We start from the raw sequence: 21846 nt of genomic DNA, 5'->3' as shown, positions 1-21846 counted from the left end.
AGGTGACGTCAGGCACCGACCTGGCCGAAGCAGAGGGCCACCACGTACGGGTAGTGGTACTGGGGGAGGAAGATGCCCGCCACAAACGAGCGGAGCTTGTCGGTCAAGTCGTACAGGAAGACGACCGCCGCGCCGAGGGTGGGCACCACAGGTTTCAGGGCACGGTTGGAGGAAAGTGTCCTCATGGCGGGAATGTACCATTTCCAAGTCCTCCACCTTCCACGTCACACATTAATAAATACAGTAATACATTAACAATCGGTCTGGAAGTCAAGCAGTGCATGTGTACATAAGATATTAGAACAGTCAGTATGTAAACTACAACAATAATAATCATGTTTTAACACCCACACTTTTCCCAGTAAAAGGTTTCAACACCCACCATTTTGATTGCACAAGCACAGGACGTTGGTGGTGCAACACCCGCACTTTTCCCACGACACAAACTTCTTCGTAAAAACAGGTTTTCCGAAAGTTGGGCTGCAGTATTTGTAATATCCAAAAGCAACGGATTGTGGTATATTTGCATCCCCAAAGCTCCTTTTTTCAAAAGTTAAGAAATTATTGAACCACTTTGTTGATTTTAATCATGATATCTGGCGCAACAGGTCTTTCCATAAAACGCAAGGCTCATATCTGCCAGGGTTTATCATTAAAATGAGGATTAAAATGTTTGATTTTTGGTGCTGGTATACAGTATATCTAGTAAATTTAGCCAGGTGATAACTATATGTAATATACAGTATATAGTTGAACTTTATATATTTTATATAAAAAGGAAAATAAAGATACAGTATAGAACATGTAAAAGCACGCAGGATTACCTCTCAGCCAAGAGGCACGCTGTCATTCTGCGCAAGGTCGCCAACAGTTAATGCAGTGTGTTCTTATCTGGAGTCGGAGGTGGGAAAGGTGAGAGCCTAAGAAAACAAAAAACAAATGTAGGGATTTCTCAGGCTTAACCATTTTGTATTCATAGTGAACCTCTTGCATGTAAACTAAGCCTGCGTATTCATTTAATTAAGAAATAGTGAACACAAAAACAGACGATGGAAAAATCAATGAAGGGAAAGATAGTTTTTCTCACCATCTGGCAATCATCCTGAAGTCTTATTTCAATTACAGACTGTGATAATAGAAAATACAAATACAGTTAGAAATGCTCTGATGAAGCGTTGCCATTCAACAGAAAGTGCCTGCCTTCTGACATGGTCTGCTGCTGCTTTTACCTCCTCATTTGTGCACTTGAAATGTCCAGATGGACTTTGGTCCAGCTTTGTTTGCCACCCCCCCCTCCCCAAAATAAATAAATAAACAATTAGTGTCTATTATGCCTAGTACTGTATGCGTTTTATGATACATATATAAACAGAGATAATTGTAAGTTAAATCTGCTATCTAGCTCAATGTCATTATAGAGTTTTCCCCTCTGACTTCATTGATGTACAACTAATGTGGGAGAGTTAAAACAAATGGTCCGGTTTGTCTCGGCTTTTTGACACCTGTTTGTGACATTCACCGCCACTGTTATCCCTGCACCCGCTGGAGCCATAATGGATGCCGGCGGGCACATGGCAACATGTAAAGTAAACAGCATGGCAAACACACTCCCCTGCAGGATCAACTCACTGTTGTTGCACAGTGGAAATGTGACTATGCTACTCAACCTATGAACCATCCACTCCTTGTCCTCAATAGAATTGCGGGTGAGCTGAAGCCTATCCCAGCTGACTTTAGACGAGAGGCAGGATACACCCTGTCGATGGCAGTCAATCACAGGACACATAATAATAATAGTAATAATAATATATTAGATTTACTGTATACTGTCTATAGCGTCTTTCAGGACACAAAAGGATACTTTACAGCACAGACATTTGCACAGACATTTACAGTACACCTTAGCGTAGTTCAGAGTCTTTAAAGAAATTAAGGGAGGCCGCACACGAAGCAACGTGGCTGTATGTGACCGAAATTGACAACTGACGAGAAAGACGAAGACGAGATGGATGTTGTACTCTCCAGGTATGGCGCAGTTCTATTTTTGTATATGGCTGAAAACATCAATCTAAAATGCTGTCCTTTGTGTCAGATTAAATAACAATTTTAGCGTGGTCCCCAGTGAGCAAGCGGACACACTGCAAACAGTGAGGAGCATCTTTGACAGGGAGGTCAATAGCACGGACAGTGACCGCTCATCCGTCATACCCTTTCAGAGAAAAGGTAAACAGGCTTTTTGTCCATTCACAGAAAAAGCGCATAAGTGCACAATGTTTCTTGTTCTTTCTGCAATCAGTGGGTGAACCGGAGGAAGTGCTAATTCCTGCTCTGCCAGAGTTAGCATGTGGAACGAGGCTACGTCATCCCACAGCAGGTGTACAACCTGTTGAACGCTGAAGAAGGCCAGCCCGCCCTCTACGATCCTCACTACATTCTCATCCTGGACTGCCGCTAATGCAGAGAGGTGGGTGGATCAACCATAATTGTAGGCATTCAGTCTTCATCTATAATTAAATCGTCAGACCTCTAGGGCATACGATGGCGTTCCCCACTTGTTGGCACTGGAAAATATATAACCAGTTCCTTATTTTAGTGCAGTCATCAAAGTTTATTAGTGTAGATCAGTATGTCCCAACCAGGGTGCTGTTCCACACTAGCGTGATGTGAGTGAGCAGCAGGGGTGCCGTAGGAAATTATTCAACTTTAATTTGTCTGAAAATTATTATTTATTAAGTACAAATATATTTTGGTCATCTATCTAGGGCAGCGGTGTATCGTGACAGGCAGAAAACTACTAAATGCTCTTCCATTCGATGGCCGAAGATACAATAAACCTATGTATGTCTAACTTGTCCACCTGTTGCCGTTCGTCCAACACAATGGCTTCATGCGAGTATATCAGCCTTGTGTTCAATTCAACGGGAAAAGATTGTACACTGAGTCCAAGGTGGATGTGGGAGTTTCAAAGCCCACACTTTTCCCTGTGAAATGTTTCAACACCCACACTTTTAGTCGCAACCGCCGGTGATGTTCCTGTTGAAACACCCACATTTTTCTTGTGAGATGTTTCAACACCTACTCTTTTCGTTGCACCTCCAAGAGATTTGGGTGTCTCAACACCAACACTTACACCACAGTTGTTGCACAAAGAGTGGCGTGCTATGCCATCAATAGCTCCCATTATCACCCATGGAATTTGTGCGAATTTTTGGGCAGTTGGCAACACCAAAATGTTACAATACAAATGAATGTGGCCATGATGGAAAGATAATCTTTGTTAATGATAATATCTACAAATTATCACTCAAAGACCATATTATGCTGATACGGTTGAACATGTGTCAAGGTACAAGGAGAGCCACGTGGTGACAGCGCGGCCCTCTGTGACAGTAATCCACCCAGAGCTTGGATGTCTCATCAGCTGCATAGAGTTGCAAAAGTACTGTATAATACTTCTTTATGCAGAGTACGGCACCAGCCCCGGTCAGAGCTCAAGCCTTCACATGATAGGGGACTTGTTCGGAATCATTAGCTCAGTTACTTGTTTCTGTATATTTTATGTGTATTTCAGTGGGAAGTTAAAAGGCCCGGAGCGACTCCCCCGAGCTTCAGCGCTGCTTCTTCCAGCTCAGTACTTTTGGAATGGATCCTGTCATCCTGCTGGGTGGATTCTCAGCATTCCAGGCCCTGTACCCATTCCTCTGCACGCCGCGTATGGTCCTGGTGGAACTCGAGCGGCAAATGCTCACCATTTACCCCTCAGAGACTCTGGAAGGCACTTTGTATCAGGGTTCTGCCAAACTGGCTTCTGACTATAAGATCATTAAGAACCTCCACATCAGCCACGTGGTCAACGCCACCGCAAACTGCCCTGACGCCTTCCCCAACACGCTGAGCTACCTGCGGCTGCGGCTGGCGCCCAGGTTCATCAACGCGGCGCTGAGGGCCGAGCCGGCCGGCCGGGTTCTGGCCCACTGCAGCGTTGGCCGCAGCTCTGCGCTGACGCTGGCTTTCCTCATGCAGCATCAGCACTGGTTGCTGCTGCACGCCCTGCGCTGGCTAAAGGAGAGGAAGGCGTGCACAGCCCCAAATGTGAACTTCCTGCGCCAGCTTTTGACCTATGAAGAGCAACTCTTTGGGAGAAGACTCACCTCCCTGGACGATATCCGACGATGACTGGAGTATGAATGGATAGATAGAATGTTTTTTTTGTCCAGCAGTTCACATTGAGAAAAAGTGTACCATAATTTTGTGTACAGAAGTTTTTCCTCTAAATCATAACGAGTACAGTGAAACGTCTGAATGGCCCCTGAAGCAGTAGCGGGCTGTGTATTTGGTAATGGGGCCTTCAGTGAGGATTTGCTCTGACCAACCAATAAGAGGACAGAAAAATGCTGACGCAAGCTCGATGAATTTGAAATCTGGTTCTAGAATGATTTGCTAATACAGTTTAATTTAAATTGGCCAGGAATATTGATTCTGAAGGCCGCGGGAAGATTACTCTGATATGGCAGCACATATCTTCAAATGGCGGACCGCGGTCTGACCAAGTCAAGGTCTTATGAGGACCCACGGTCAATTGCTGTTAAATCAAGATAAAGTATGTGCATTGTCACATGACCGTTTTTTCTCACCTAGGGCGGCGTCACAAACTGTGAGACGGTTACATTCAGTACTACGCTAGCTCTTTTGCTGTGATCATGTGCCCATAATAATAAACCAATGGAACAGTTAGTTTCCAGGATGAGATTTGAAGACATGGCATGGCTTTTTCCTAAATTCAGAAAATTGACTCAGAAAAGTTTTTTTTTTTTAATGAATGGACAGAGCAGTACTTTTCTATTCTTCCAGAAGCCTAATCAAAACCTTTGTGTCTTATATAAAACCTTTGTGTCTTATATGTTGTATGTATGTATGTTGACGTTTCGCTCAATGTAGCTGCCGAGTTACTCAAAGGTAAACAAAATCACTTCTTTTTACTTGAAATGTGCATCAACGTGTTCTGATTTACTTGAAAGGCTTAATTTTCCTGTTCACTGTTGCTTGAAATTCAGGACTGAAATGCTGCTTTACTTTAAATGTTTGCAAGCCTTTCTTTTTTAAGTTGCAGGCATCGGAATACAATTTGTACTGAAATGTAGGCCTGACGTGTTTGTGCCAGTTCACAGGATAATTAAGCTCTTGGTTTTCTTTGTATTTATATGTAATCTGTTCTTAGGGTTTAGATGTGTTTTTAATAAGCACTTTGTATTTCTTTGTTTTTGTGTATACATTTCATGCATTGTTCTCCTTTAGTAAGATTCAAAATAGTTTATGTGGTGCAGACTGGTGTTGTTGTTGTTTTTTTTTCATGTAAAACAAAAACATCGTATTTGCAAAACCACAAATGTCAAAAAAAGGAAATGCTCCATTTTTATATTGTTCAGCTGCACAAATCGAAACATTTTGAGGTCCGGACCTTTTCCCTGAGAAATCACTTGCAACTGACTCCTCCGAATTCTAATTGAAGATCCCTGACATAGAGACTGAAATAAAAATTCTCACACACTACTAGAAAGAGAAATGCTGCAAAATGAAGATAATAGACTGATGGGAATAAATTAATACATTTTAATGGAACAAATATTAGAATTTAGGGTAAATGTTAGCCAGTGCTTCTGATAGTGTTGGCATGATGCAGCTTCAAGACCCTCTGAGGACCAAAATATGGAATTTTCAGACTGGTTGCTGGACAAATATGTATATATATATATATATATATATATATATATACATATTGGAGATGACTAAGCCTAAGAGTATATATATATATATATATATATATATATATATATATATATATATATATATATATATATATATATATATATATATATATATATATATATACTAAAATTTAAATTTCCCCATCCACCCATTTTCTATACTGCTTATTCTTATTATGTTCAGGGGTGAGCAGGAACCTATCCCAGGTGACTTTGGGCGAGGGGGCTGGGTACCAACTGGACTTGTTGTCAGTCCGCCACAGGGCTCATTGGATTAACAACCATTCACACTTATGTTTAGTCTTCAACGAACCTAAGATGCATGTTTTGGGGACATGGGAGGAAATCGGAGTACCTGAAGGAAACCCACGCACACTCCACACATAAGTGTCTAAACTGAGATTTGAACGCAGAACCTCTCTAAAGGGAGGCAGACCAGAGAACCACAAGCTCACTGTGCTGCTGCAATAATGTAACTTCTGTATATAATGAACTACTCATTAAACTACTGTAGTGTTTACGTGGGACATTCCGACAGAATGCTGCTTGCTAAGATTTATTGCATCCAAAGCACACATTGAAGTCATCCTCACAGTTTACTCTCTCGCACACACATGCACACACGCGCAGCTACGCACACACACACGCACGCACACACGCACGCACGCACGCACACACGCACGCACACACACACACGTTTACGTAACTCCACCCTTTTGAACTCAGGAATTCCCTCCCACCAGACACGTTTTGGTTTGGAGGGATTTTTCTGGAATGTGGGAGAAATAGGAAGTCTATTTGCAAAAAAATAAAATAAAAATAAAAAATATATGTGGGTGGGTGTGATTGCAAAGCATGCAAAAACATACACAAACACACGTTTTTTTAAAGTAAAATTTTGAATATGGGGCACGGTACAGTTACTCCCTTATGAAAAAAAAAAAACCCAAAGTAGTACTCATCTGTCGCCGCATGCAGGATGCCACCTCCCCTGAAGATTCGAAACGACGGCCCCCCAAAAGTGAGGAGGCTGAGAGGCATGTGAGAGTCTGCACGTAGTCCTTTTGGGTCTTGGCTTGTCCACCCACAAGAAAGAAGCAGATGTCCAACGGTCCGTCAGGACATCTCGTCAGATAGGACCACCAAAACCACTCTTGACTTTCTTCATCTACCTTCGCTCTTCTGACTGCACCACCGAGCCTACCGAACACTAGGACACTTTTTCTTTTCTACAGCCACGATGCATTTTATCAGGTAAATACTGTCAGTATAACACTTTACACGACTGTCATAACTAGTTTGTTTACGTATTCCAATTACGTACTTTCACTTTCCAGTTCGATGTCCTTCTAAGCTAGGCTATGCTACGCTAGCTAGCTGAAAAGTAGGTTAAACGTTTTATATTTTGTAACAACGTGTCGCTTTTAGAGTGATTCAACCTTGTTTCACGTAAGAGAGGAAAATTATTTAGTGTGTCGGAGCATAATGTGGTAACCTAGACAACGTGGATTGTGACGGCCATTGAATTTCCTGTGCTACGTAGAGCGCTACTACTGCTTAATAAACACGATTTTGGAGGCAGCTTTGTATTTGTTGGCACACAAGTCTTAAAATGTCATTTAAAGTTACGTAGCCGTGTCATTTATATCTTCGTATCATATGTCATCGTTGAGCTTGAATGCTCCCAGAGGCTAAAAGCTAACACTCGCCTTATTACGGTTTCCTCACAAGATAAACAAAATTGACTTGGAAACCGAACGCACTGAGTCGAATTAAAAGTGAATCATTCATTTGAATGCTTATTCGTTCAAATGTGGCACTTGTGATCGTTCGTGTTTATCCGGCAAGGCTCCAGTCTCTCCGGCGGGGAGGGGCGAAGACGTGGCAGTCCTCTCCACTCACTCAATGAGAAGTTAGCCCAAGGAGACGCTGGAGGACACATTTCTTGCTTTGTAATCTCGCATTAGTCACAAAACTCACGAGCAGTTTAAGAAAAATAGTTTATTATTGGTTCAAAGTCCAACTTAAAATGGGGTTTATGAAAGAAGGACTACACTATGATGTTTTTAAATACATATGCAATTTTTTTGTTGTTGTTGTTGATAGATACACACCAAAAAAAAATATTAGTTTTGATCTTATTCAGTATTATCATCACCATGTACAAAACAATATCAGTTTCAAGGCCAGGAAAATTTTCAATGAAGCACAGTTCTGGTCTGTTTTTAATAACACAGAAATGACCTTGTTCTGCTTGTCTTTTAATTCATTTGGTTGCTTTGTGTCCTGAAGCTCCTCTCCACAAAGTATCAGAAATAATAATAATAATAATAATAATATCTAGGAGCTCTTAATTTAATTGTTCTTTTTTTTTTTTTTTTTTTTTTTTAAATTTACTGAATTATTTAGCATCACAGTGAAATGGTTAGCATTTCTGCCTCACATTATTGAGGTTCTGGGTTAAAATCTCTGCTGTGGTTTTCGTGTGGAATTTGCATGATTCTTTCGTGGTTGCGTGGGTTTTTTCGGGGTACTCCAGCTTCAAAAATGCGCATGTTAGGTTAATTGACGAGAACAAGGGATGAACAACAGCTAGCCTCAGTGTGTCTCTAACAGAGGTCTAACGGGTGGTAAGTTGGTTCTTGTGTTTCCTACAAGGTATAAAAAGCATGGCATATTTTATTTTGTCCCGCCACTGACCTAAATTGAAAAGCCACATGAGATTGTTTTTTCCCTTTGGCAGCTTGTCTGTGTAGCAGAACCTGCCTGAACCTGCGTTTGTCTTGCTTCCAGAATAACATATAGAGTTTTCTGAGAGTGTCTTTGCAACATGTTCCAAAGTATGTATTTATGTGTTTCTATCCAAATTATGTGCTGCTAACTACAATTTTCCTTTGTCACACACAGTGGAACAATGTGACTGGTTGAGATAATTTCCGCATCATCGGTTGTGCTTATTTTGCAGAGGGTCACATGCAGTCAGTCTTAGATGCCATTTGCCGAGCGGTGAACCGCAGGAAATCCCAGCCCCGACATGTAGAGAGAGTCAGTCAGCTATTCACTTTCACACCTACCGGAAATTTGGCAGTCACCACACCGGCCTTTAGATTCTCTAAAGAAGCTACTGGTTTAGATTTGGCCAAAACAAAACTCATCCTTTAGTTATTTAACTGTAGCATACAAGGCATTTATTTTATATTTCATGTGTCCAAATGCTTTTTGAAAAAAGGGGTAGTACACACATTTGAGCATTTTCATTCTCTTGCTATCAAAGTCAGCAAAGGCCAGATTTCCGAAAGTCTGTAAAACATTATCCTGAGTGATTAGGGGTGTGTTAAAGTGATTTTCTTTCTCCCCGATCTGCTTGTGCATTTGTAATCTGTTCAATATTTACAATGGCAAATCTTTGTGTGGTGTCAACACCGAGTTGGGCCGAGCCACAGACTCCATGATTGTGACATGAAAAAAAAGAATGCCTTTTATTGTCATTAAATACACATGTACAATGAGATTGAAAGCCTCTCCTTCTCCAGTGCAAATGACTGTCAAGAAAAAAAAAGAAATTGGTGCTGTGCCTCCTGAAGTCAATGACTATCTCTTTGGTTTTCTGGAACAAAATGCAACGCTAGAAATTAGGAAGTGACTTGACATGCTCACTGTTAGTACTCTTCTTTGTATTTTCCATCAGTCTGGATGCCCAGTGGCACCATGCTGTCTCCCACAAGTCTGCTTTGATAGTACGACAAATTGTTGGAGATATTGTTATGTGTGTGATGTGCTATGTTGGTCAACCTTTTTTTTGTCCTGTTCAGCTGCATGTGTTCTTATATGTGGAAGGGGACACACACACATCTAGTGAGGACATGCAACAACTAAACCAATAGGAGAAGATGAGAGAGGACAGAAAAGGGCCAGGCAGGACAGGATGTGAGAAATCAGTGCTACTGAAGAGTGGTGCTGTGGGATGCTTTTATAGTGTCTCAACACCTGTAAGAACCTGTGAGTTGATATCTTAATATAACCTGTGTTAATATTAGTGGTCCCAGCATAAGCAATTCAAGCCTATAGCGTGTCTATGGAATTTATTAGTGAATGAACACCATATCACATGCATGTAAGTCAACTGGTGTACGGAAGGGCTATGCCAGGACATCGAGGAAGGGTGGGCCTGACCGCACTCCATACCGTGGAGGAGCCAGCCAGCGGGACACCACCCACTCGCCAGGACCCAGGGCAGTCCCCCAGTCCAACTGAAGTGCCCCGACCAGTGGCATGCAACCAACACCCCCACCCAGGCCAACCAGCTCTCCAAAGGATGTGTGAACGTATGCGGTGGATTAAAAAACCACTGGGGAAAGGCATGGCGAGCCAGAGAGCAGACCTGAGTACAAGAACACCTGGCCGAGAGTCCTCCCCAACCTGACGCTGACGTTCCCCCACTGCTGTGTTGGTCATCTGAAGTACACCAAACATAAGAACACTAAGCACACACTCAGTATTTTTTTTCCGCCATCATATTGGGTTTCTCATATTTAAAAAAATTGGTCAAAATGTTATAAAATGGTATGTGTGCACCCCACCTAAGAGTGGAGCTTAGACACAGAGTCAAGAATGTATGACTGTCCCACATAAGTAGATTCTATTCACACACGCTTTATTCTTGGTTCCCATCAGTATTGCAGTGCATTGACAGGAAAAATAATCATTCTCAACTTGTTTTCTCATGTCACATATGATAGACACACCTGCCTGAACAGCGAGGCAGAGGCCTTCGGAATGTCAGTATGCACATTTTATGTCAAAATCCATCCTGAATTTGAAAAATGAGCCCATCGCAACCTGCCCCAGAGGGGAATGGATCCTTAGAGCTATATTGTAAGGCACTAGATGCGGGAACGACAACACTCCGGCCAGATCCAATGAACAATGACTTTATGATGTGATGTTTTGAAGACTGCAGAAGATGTAATGTACATTGAAGTGGAAGCTTGGAAACAGCACAATCCCGAGCAGGGACAGATGATGACACTCTTTGTAAATGTCTTTTTGAATCCCTCTCTCCACAGGAAGCTGCTGCCATGTTGGTGTTTCCTGTTGCTGAGCTGTCGGCCGTCGCTCTCAGCCCACGACTTTTTCACCTCTATAGGTAAAAGGTCTTATTTTTCTAACATTAGAGCCGAGAAGTCAATGATATGTGTTAATTGTCATGTGTGTTCCTCAGGCCAAATGACAGATCTATTGTTTACCGAGAAGGACCTCGTCACTTCCCTCAAGGACTACATCCAAGCTGAGGAGGACAAGTTGGAGCGGGTCAAAAAGTCAGTGCATCATCGACCCCATCACGATGTATAAAGTATAAAGCTAACTCGCATTCTTTGGCAGGTGGGCTGATAAATTGGAATCTTTGACGGCCACAGCGACACAAGACCCTGAGGGCTTCCTGGGGCACCCAGTCAATGCCTTCAAGCTGATGAAGAGGCTCAACACTGAGTGGGGGGATCTGGAGAGCCTTGTCCTCAGCGACACCACAGATGGTTCGAAAATACCTACGTTGTTTGATCCCTTACGGGTCTTTTTGTGCTGCATCATTTCCTGTCTGTCAAATCAGGCTTTATTTTCTTTTTCTCCCAGGTTTTATTTCCAACCTGACCATCCAGAGGCGGTACTTCCCTACGGATGATGATCAGACTGGTGCGGCCAAAGCTCTCCTCCGTTTGCAAGACACTTACAAACTGGATGCCAACACCATCTCCACAGGAAACCTACCTGGTAAACACCAACCATCATGAAGTCTGAATTTACGGTGGACAAACTACATACTTAAGGACACTTATTATGTTAAGTTTGTCAAAATTTACAACAGTTCTTGAGTGTTTTAATATCATAACACACCAAGGACCAAGAATTACAGTAATTTTAAATATGGTAGACTATATCTTATTTTGCTGAAATTAGCCAATTTTTAGGCCCTGTCTCATGCAAGTGAGCAACTGTATATGCCACCCTATATACTGCTGGACCAACAGCTTCTAGTTGCGGGGGCAGACCACAGCTTGTGAGGGGAAAAAAGCGAGCGCCTATTTAGACAATTTTCAATCTTGGATGCAGCACTTCATGCACTAAACTGTATGTATGTAGCTCATGGACACATCACCAAACACAAATACCAAACACTTCAGAAGCTAACGCTAATCTGTGCACAAAACAAAAATGAATGCAGCTAAGTGACTTTGGTCCTTCGCCCACCCTAGCTGATCATGTCGGTGTGGGGCTGGTTATTATGTAAATTAGCCGGGCAGAACGGCACATTTTCAGGCTGCTGACAAAGAAAATTTACCTGCTTGGTTAATTTCATCCTTGATGGATGAGCAGGGACCTTAGAGACTGAAATAGTTGTACACAATCCAAGACAGCTTTCCATAAAATGTCCTCTTTAAGTGCGAACCATGAATATGTAATAAAAATACACCATGTATTCTCTATATACTGTATGCTCTTCTTTGTTAATGTCAATATCCTTATGTGCATATCAGGAGCAAAGCACAAGACTCTTATGACGGCGGAGGACTGTTACGAGCTGGGAAAGATCGCCTACACTGATGTTGACTACTACCACACAGAGCTGTGGATGACACAGGCCCTGAAGCAGCTGGACGATGGAGAGGAGTCCACTGTGGATAAGGTGACCGTGTTGGACTACCTCAGTTATGCCATCTACCAGCAAGGGGAGTTGGAGCGTGCCCTGGAGTACACCAAGAGGCTCCTTGCACTCGGTTAGTCCCTTAACAAAATGTCATCTTAACAAAACTGATGTGTCTTGTGGGCTAGAATTTTGTTTGTCAAGATGCTAGATTATTTCAAGACCAAAACTCTTTACTTGTCGTTTTAAGGAAGTAAACCACATGGATGTTCTAATTTTAGGATGAATGCTATTCAGTTAATGTTACAGAATACAACCCCAATTCCAATGAAGTTGGGACGTTGTGTTCAACATAAATAAAAACAGAATACAATGATTTGCAACTCATGTTCAACCTATATTTAATTTAATACACTACAAAGGCATTTAATGTTCAAAATGGTCAACTTTATTGGTTTAGCAAATAATCATTAACTTAAAACTTTATGGCTGCAACACGTTCCAAAAAAGATGGGACAGGTGGCAAAAAAGAGATTTCATCATCTACGGTCCATAATATCATCAAAAGGCTCAGAAAATCTGGAGAAATCACTGCATGTAAGCGGCAAGGCCGAAAACCAACATTGAATGCCCGTGACCTTCGATCCCTCAGGAGGCACTGCATCAAAAACCGACATCAATGTGTAAAGCATATCACCACATGGGCTCAGGAACACTTCAGAAAACCATTGTCAGTAAATACAGTTCGGCGCTACAGCCATTTATCAACAACTCCCAGAAACGCCGCCGGCTTCTCTGGCTTCTCTGGGCCCGAGCTCATCTAAGATGGACTGATGCAAAATAGAAAAGTGTTCTGTGGTCCGACGAGTCCACATTTCAAATTGTTTTTGGAAATTGTGGACGTCGTGTCCTCCTGGCCAAAGAGGAAAACAACCATCCTGACTGTTATTGACGCAAAGTTCAAAAGCCAGCATCTGTGATGGTATGGGGCTGTGTTAGTGCCAATGGCATGGGTAACTTACACATCTGTGAAGGCACCATTCATGCTGAAAGGTACATACAGGTTTGGAGAAACATATGCTGCCATCCAAGCAACGTCTTTTTCATGGACGCCCCTGCTTATTTCAGCAAGAAAAAGCCAAACCACATTCTGCACGTGTTACAACAGCGTGGCTTTGTAGTAAAAGAGTGCGGGTACGAGACTGGCCTGCCTGCAGCCCAGACCTGTCTTCCATTTAAAATGTGTGGCGCATTATGAAGCGTAAAATACGACAACGGAGACCCCAGACTGTTGAACAGCTGAAACGGTACATCAAGCAAGAATGGGAAAGAATTCCACCTACAAAGCTTCAACAATTAGTGTCCTCAGTTTCCAAAGTTTTATTGAATGTTGTTAAAAGAAATGATGTGATGTAACACAGTGGTAAACATGACACTGTCCCAGCTTTTTTGGAACGTGTTGCAGCCATAAAATTCTAAGTTAATGATTATTTGCTTAAAAACAATAAAGTTAATCAGTTTGAACATTAAATATCTTGTCTTAGTCGTGTATTCAATTAAAGATAGTTCGAACATGATTTGCAAATCATTGTATTCTGTTTTTATTTATGTTTAACTCAACGTCCCAACTTCATTGGAATTTGGGTTGTATAATTACGACACAGTTTAAGAAGTTTTTATTTTATACCAGTCACAATCGTCTTCCTTTTTACCCCCCAATGTTCAGATCCAGAACATCAGCGGGCCAAAGGCAATGTGAAGTACTTTGAGTTCCAGCTGGAGAAGCAGAAAAAGGCAAAGCAAGAGGACACTGCGACGGAGAAGGAGCCTGAGAAAAAAGAGACACCAGTCAAGAAGACGACAAAGGAGAAGAAGCAGAAGAAGGACAGGAATACCTTCACTCTGATGCCTGAGAGGAAGAAGTACGAAATGCTTTGTCGCGGGGAGGGCATCAAAATGGTGAGGACTGTTAAATCACCCAAAAAAATTACACATTTTTTCAGGATGTAGTGTTCTGAAATCCTTGGTTCCCTATTTTTTTCTTCACTCAAAAGACTCCCCGTAAGGAAAGCCGACTTTTCTGCCGTTACTATGACAGCAATCGCAACCCCTTCTATCTGCTGGGACCGGTCAAGCAGCAAGATGAGTGGGACAGTCCGTACATCGTCCGCTTCCTCAACATCATCTCCGACAAAGAAATTGAGAAGGTCAAAGAGCTGGCGAAGCCAAGGGTCAGTCGTCTTATGTTAGTCTCTGGTTGTTTTACTTTCAGTTTTTCTGCCCTGTACTGTTCAGCACTACATATGTCATTCTTGAAACAGAAGTATCTGTTTTGTGCACTTGATCTCTACAGTTCAAAAGGTGATTAACCAAATTTAATAACATCTTAATATTATTTGAAACAACCTTCAAGTTTGAGATTTTAAATGCAAACATTAGTTGTGATGATAATTTTAAGGGAACAAGGAGAATTACAGATTTATTATATTTAAAACAGCCACATAATTTTGCCTTCGGAAAGTTTGTCAGCTAAATGCTAACACACAATATAAAACAACATATACGGGATGATGAATCAATAGCATCGTTGTCGCAGTGTTATAACCCTAAGCAACGGATATTTGAACACAAACAGCAGCAACACATGGAGACAGACAATATAAAAATACTCACAGGCATATAATGTTTTATCCTTTGTGACAAACTACTAATATTACTGCAACTTAATGAGTCAGTTTTTAATTAAACTATTTGTCTGTCTGTATTGTACTGTCCCTTAGTGGCTAAAGTGCGCAAACCTGGATGAGCACAACGTGCGGCTGGAACGTAATAACGGTCTTTCCATTCATTTCAATGGGGAAAGATGATATGAGATACCAGTGTTTTTTAGCGTGGTTTTGGAATGTATTAAACTCATAAGTCAAGGTACCAGTATATTTGTATACAAGCAATTAAAATCTCAGTTTTACAGAATATGCCCCCCTTTAAATCAAGTCTAAAGCCAAATAGTCGTGTTCCTGTGGAGATCTAATCATATATGAATAGAACACACAAACACACACTCACACACACACACACACACACACATTTGGGCACATGTCCGGTAAATCCTATCCCTGGCTTCACAGCTACGCAGGGCCACCATCTCCAACCCCACCACGGGAGTGCTAGAGACAGCGGCGTACAGAATCAGTAAAAGGTGAGTTACATCCAAGTGGTCGCCAAGACAGAAAGGGGAACACAGATGGGGGAAGTGGCATTCCTCCTCTTCCCCTCTCCCTCCTCTTTTTTCTGCTATAGTTGATATTAACATAGTTGCGTTTTCATGAGCCCGAAGCTGTTTCAGAGGCAAAAAGGATGTTCAGTGGAAAGTGCAAGTCATGCCTCATGAAACATATTCTTTGTGCTATTTTTAAACAATACCACTGACATCTAGTGACTGTTTCTGCTTTTCTCTCTATCTCCCTCCTTCCTCCTCCTTCTCTCTCACTGTCAACTGGTGTATTGCTTCTATTTCTGTCTACCCTCATCTCGCGGCGGGAACTCCCATAGTTAAGGCGAGCCACGGTGCATGACCCCCAAACTGGAAAGCTTACTACAGCCCTATACAGAGTCTCCAAGAGGTAAGGGGTAACAGCTCAAACAAACTCTTCATGCTGACTGCTCGCAGCTTGATTAAAAATAAAAAAAAAATAATCTCGCTTATGTGAAACTTTTGCATTGTAAAAGCTGTTCTCTCAGGTTGCTCTGATTTGTTGCCCTGCAGAGTTGAAATAGTCTTGGCCGATTTCATGCGAGAATATTCATACTTCTGGGAATTAATCTCTACTTTACTGCATTCTTTCATGAGCTCATTACAGCTGCTGCGGTTCTGCTACACTTCCTAAGCTCCTTAGCCCCCATATCAGCATGTAAAGTCTGAAAATTCAAAGGCTGGAATGGTAGACCAGATAAACCCCTCAATGTCAGCTTGACGTCATTGAAATACTGTATACCAGTTGGTGACGTATGCACACACTTTTCTGCTCAAACAACACAAATAAATGTGTTCAAAAAGACACTGTAAATCTTAAACTGAGCATACGTTTCATATGTGTAATATTTATGTATTATTGTTTACTTCCTGTTTTCTCCGGGCACTCTGGTTTCCTCCCACATCCCAAAAATATGCATGGTAGGTTAATTGAAGACTCTAAATTGCCCATAGGTGTGAATGTGAGTGCGAATGGTTGTTTGTTTATATGTGCCCTGTGATTGGCTGGCAACCAGTTCTGGGTGTGCCCTGCCGCCTGCCTGATGATAGCTGGGATAGGCTCCAGCACTCCCGCAACCCTTGTGAGGATAAGCGGCTCAGAAAATTGATGGATGGATGGATTTTCACTTCCATCTTGTCACTGCCCGGTTTTGACATTTGTAGAGTTACTTACATGCAATTTGGCCTTTGCACATACGGGTTGTTTCATCAGTTGAACACAGTCATTGGTCAGTCAAATAAATGTCACTTGTACAATGAAATATTGGCATTAAATCGGAATTGGGCAGTCAGACTAAGGTTTGAGTCTGAAAGCACCAAAACAGACACATTGTAGAACGTTGTAGATTTTCCATCCATTTTCTATGTTAAATTTCTCTTCATTGTGGAAGTGACTTAAAGCAGCTGGCCACCAGCCCCTCAAATTTACAATTTTGTAAAATATTGTGCAATTTATGTGCAAGAGCAAAGTTTTTTATTTCCTTATGCTTGCGAGCATCTACGTCCATTTTCAGGGAATGTTGAGCTAAATGAGACTTTAACCTCTTTATGAACTCACTGTGCAAGACACATGAGGGAAAGTCTTTGTTGGGTCACGTTGACCTCCAAAGTATGACTCATTATCAACACAAAGATTCTTGGAGGATATACAAATGACTTATTACCTTCTTATGTACACACAAACTCTTTAGATGTGAAGTATTTCGGAAATACTTGAATTAAATAAAAATTTTAATTTTGTCTGAGCCGTCAACTCCACTGAGCAGGTAAAAAAAAAATCACCCCAGCACTGAACCCTGAGCTGATTGGAGATTCTGAATCTTGGGCCTTTTTTTGCCTTGTGCTTCTTTCTCTGTGCACCCATTTTTTAAATTATTATTATTATTTTTTTATTTATTTTTTTTTTACTGTGGTTTACGTTTACTTCAGCATGATACCTTTGGCTGCCGGCTCGTTCATAGTGATTTTCTTAACCGACGCCCGCAATCGCTTCTGTGCTGGGAAGTCTTGTTCTATCTCAATATCCTTGCTCTGTTCCAGCGCTTGGCTCACAGCCTACGAAGATCCAATGATTGAAAGGATTAACCAGAGGATCGAGGATCTCACAGGCTTGGAAATGGATACAGCAGAAGAGCTGCAGGTAAAATGCTCTTTGTACAGTTTCTACCAAGCGGTACAGTTCAATGCAGCTAGCCACAATTTGGAATGGTAAACCCCGATCTGCCTTGTGTGGGTGTAGGCAGAATAAGAATGTGACATTATGACAGTTGTACGGGGAACATGACACTTTTCAGCACAATAGACAAACAGCTTTGTGTTCTCTCCTCATCGTAATCCCTAGACCAATAAATGGCCTGCATATTGTGTTGAGAGTCATCTTACACCTATAGTTTGGCACCATTCCAGTTAGTAGCTCATACTTGTTACATTGGTTCATAAAAATGTACCTGTACTTTGTTTGTTTTGCTTCCCGGTTTACTAAAGAGGGGTACGGTGTTTCTAAAGCGATTGTATTCATGGGTTTTTACAGTATACTTACCTACTGTAATGTCCTTACATGATGTGGGAAAGGAGAGCCACAATTGCCGATGCACTTTTCAGCCATTTATTGAATGCTGGAAGAATAGTACAGGGCATAAACACACTCACGCGGGAGCTGCTGTCGCCACACACTACTGTCACACGCTACCACACAAGGCACAAGCATGTACATGGTAGCTACAATATGTACAGTATTTCCTATACAGTTTACGCTTTCAACTTTGTGTGTGTGTTCAAATAGTGTTTTAATAAGTTTAAATGTGTGGAAAGCTTGTGGAAGGGGTAAAACAATATAAAAAAGATTATATAGTGTATCGCGAATAAAAAAAATATTGCTCAATGCACGGCGACACGGTGGACAACTGGTTAGAGCGTCTGCCTCACAGTTCTGAGGACCGGGGTTCATTCCCCGGCCCCGCCTGTGTGGAGTTTGCATGTTCTCCCCGTGCCTGCGTGGGTTTTCTCCGGGCACTCTGGTTTCCTCCCACATCCCAAAACATGCATGGTAGGTTAATTGACAACTCTAAATTGCCCGTAGGTGTGAATGTGAGTGCGAATGGTTGTTTGTTTGTATGTGCCCTGTGATTGGCTGGCAACCAGTTCAGGGTGTACCCCGCCTCCTGCCCGATGATAGCTGGGATAGGCTCCAGCATGCCCGCGACCATAGTGAGGCGAAGCGGCTCAGAAAATGGATGGATGGATAGATGCTCAATGCACTAATACAATGGTCTTGACAGGTTGCGAACTATGGTGTTGGTGGTCAGTACGAGCCTCACTTTGATTTTGGAAGGGTATGTCCACGCACGCATTCACTTATATGTCAGGATTTTTGTTAACAGCAGGACTCTAAACCTGTGTTTTATTCTCTCTCCGCAGAAAGACGAGCCAGATGCCTTCAAAGAGCTGGGAACAGGCAACCGCATAGCAACGTGGCTTTTCTATGTGAGTCTCAATTCCAACACTGGCTCCATGCTTCAATTATTTTTTCAACAACTGAGGAATGATGCAAAGCATAAGCAGCATTCAAGTTGAGTCTTTCGTTTCTGTTGTAGATGAGTGACGTGGCAGCAGGCGGCGCCACAGTATTCCCAGATGTCGGCGCGTCAATTAGACCCCAAAAGGTTCCTATTTCCACATGACTGACTAAATATTGAAGGCTTGCATAAAACAAGCGTCTGTTATTGTTTTACCCTCTCATGAAATCAAATAGATTGTGTCTGGGGCCAGCAAGGCCCTGACTGCTGGCCGAAAAACTATCAGCTACATGTAGAACCTAAATTATAATTATTTGTTCCATGATAATATATTTATTGCAAACATTCTATTATTTTCATTGTGTAGCTTACTCTGGGCTGCACTGCTGCAATACTGTATGTAGATTTAGATTTTTCTCTATGATCAGATGCTGGCACGGTGTGCAACTGGTTAGCATATCTGCCTCAAAGTTCTGTGGACCGGGGTTCAAATCCCGGCCCCGCTTGTGTGGAGTTTGCATGTTCTCCCTGTGCCTGCATGGGTTTTCTCCGGACACTCCGGTTTCCTCCCACATCCCAAAAACATGCGTGTTAGGTTGATAGGAGACTAAATTGCCCGTAGGTGTGAATGTGAGTGCGAATGGTTGTTTGTTTCAATGTGCCCTGCAATTGGCTGACGGCCGGTTCAGGGTGTACTCCGCCGCCCGCCCGAAGATAGCTGGGATAGGCTCCAGCAGCCCGTGACCCTAGTGAGGGTAAGCGGTAAAGAAAATGGATGGATGATTAGTTGGTCAGAGCAAGCCAAGATGAGCAAAACACGTCTGTAGGGAACGTATTTGATTGACAGGTGAAGGGCCTGTCTCCAGCGCCTTCAGCAGACACACCCACACAGTCCTGCACCTTGAGGGCAGGCCTTATTTTTCATGATTTTAGAGCGGTGTAAGTCTTAGTGAGCCAAATACAATTCCCCACCTCGGTGGACAATAAATAATTATTATTTTCTGTTCTATTCTATTCTGTTAAGTTGGGTAAGTCTCCACTGAATACACTCCCCACTGCTGGTGATCATACATATTGAACAGTAAATCTTCCGAGGCATCCGATAAACAGGTCTTTGCTGACTGTGATATGAAGGTGTGGAATCTGGGTCAAATTAGGCCAGACAAATCAGTATGTGTGTTTGTGTGTTGTTGTTTTTTTTTGTCTTCAGGGTTCTGCAGTGTTCTGGTACAATCTCTTTCCCAGTGGGGAGGGCGACTACAGCACACGACATGCAGCTTGTCCTGTGTTGGTCGGCAACAAATGGGGTGAGTTCCTCGAAGTGAATCCATTGAAGCCCTGTGAATGAATACAAGAAAAATGTAGTTGTTTTCTTTCTTTCTCTTTAGTATCCAATAAATGGATTCATGAACGAGGCCAAGAGTGGCGGCGACCATGCGGTCTAAATGAGACTGACTGAAGCAAAAACAACACCCCCCAGGCCCTTCACCTCTTCACCCGGCCCAGAGCACCCTGCCACGGATCACAGATGACACATCATGGATGCTTGGGGTCCAAATGTCTCACTTCCTCCTAGCTCAAACTCCCTTTATTTCCTCCAAGTCATAATACTCAGAGCCCAAGAGATTGTTTTGAATCAGAACAGTGTTGGTGTTGCTGCAGATAGACAGATCCCTGATTGCCAGATTGTGCCTTTTTCACTCCCTTGTGTTTATCATTGCACTCCGTTTGACCTCCTGTTCTGTGGCTATGCTTAAGTAGGAGAAAACACTCCCCCCTTCCCTTCACCCCCACCACTCCTGCTGGTTGGCATTCTTAAAAAGCCTGGCTCTTTCACTCCTTTACACACCTCTCAAGTTTACACTATTTCATTGCAGGACAATTTGCAAACCGAGTGCCACAAGCTCACAGCACATTATACACAAGTTGGTCTTCAGATTGCAGGGACAGCATGAAATAAAGAATAGTTTGTCATGTTTGCAATGAAAAAGCAATTTTAAGCATAATGGCTGTCTTTTAAGCAGCATGATGGTTGAGCAGTTAGCACATCTGCCTCACAATTCTGAGGTTGGGGGTTTGAATCTCAGGTTTGGTATTCTTGTGTGTTGGCATTTTCTCCCCGTGCTGCTGTTGTTTATTTTTGCAGGTACTCCCGCTTCCTCCCACATCCCCGAAAATATGCAATGAAGATTCTAAATTGCCCTAAGGTTTCAGGGAATGGTTGGTTGTCTATATACGAAATGTGTCAGAAAGGTTCCAGTACTGGTGTCACAAAAGATGTATTTCAAACCCTTCATTGTGGGCCAGACGATCCACCAGCACATCTACAAAGAGATCCTGTGCCCTTTGCCTCACGATGGCACGAGCATCTGACAGTTCCTGGCCGTACGGGAGCAACGCCCTTACTTACCTGGGCTGTCTCTTAAATAAACATATCCAGTTGAAAACAACCAACATAAAGTCAAGAGTTTGATGATGTCAAATTCAAAGACGCTCCCAGTAGGTTTTGGTGTTTTGTTTTGCGAGGAAGAATCATTTTATTTATATGACCCAAAACATGTGTTATTGTTATGACAGTCGTCATGTGTTATATTTTTTAAAGACATTAAAAGCTGTTTTTATGAAGTTGGATCAATTGTCCTTCCTGTGTTTACGTGCGCGTGGCCACATGAG

At 42.3% G+C, this 21846-nt stretch overlaps 1 protein-coding gene across 2 annotated transcripts; it reads left to right on the top strand.

Moving 5' to 3' along the window:
- Window positions 1–6733: 6733 nt before the first annotated feature.
- Window positions 6734–21802, top strand: p4ha1b (prolyl 4-hydroxylase, alpha polypeptide I b). 2 transcript variants are annotated; one of them, XM_061690105.1, is made up of 15 exons: window positions 6734–7019; window positions 10832–10911; window positions 10987–11083; window positions 11148–11299; window positions 11397–11534; window positions 12299–12538; window positions 14132–14364; window positions 14460–14636; window positions 15958–16028; window positions 17699–17798; window positions 18937–18990; window positions 19076–19141; window positions 19252–19320; window positions 20384–20480; window positions 20562–21802. In XM_061690105.1, exons 1-15 carry the CDS (start codon window positions 7006–7008, stop codon window positions 20630–20632), a joined length of 1659 nt encoding a protein of 552 aa, XP_061546089.1. In that variant the 5' UTR covers window positions 6734–7005; the 3' UTR covers window positions 20633–21802. The 2 variants fall into 2 exon arrangements, with proteins under 2 accessions (XP_061546089.1, XP_061546088.1); XM_061690104.1 differs by lacking the exon at window positions 15958–16028 and adding an exon at window positions 15534–15604 and having other exon boundaries at window positions 6735–7019.
- Window positions 21803–21846: the final 44 nt, after the last annotated feature.

The sequence above is a fragment of the Phycodurus eques genome, chromosome 11 (genome assembly GCF_024500275.1).
Source record: "Phycodurus eques isolate BA_2022a chromosome 11, UOR_Pequ_1.1, whole genome shotgun sequence".
In the NCBI taxonomy this organism is placed as follows: domain Eukaryota; kingdom Metazoa; phylum Chordata; class Actinopteri; order Syngnathiformes; family Syngnathidae; genus Phycodurus; species Phycodurus eques.
Note: the sequence above shows the minus strand (reverse complement) of the source record. Positions and strands in the feature narration are given on the sequence as shown.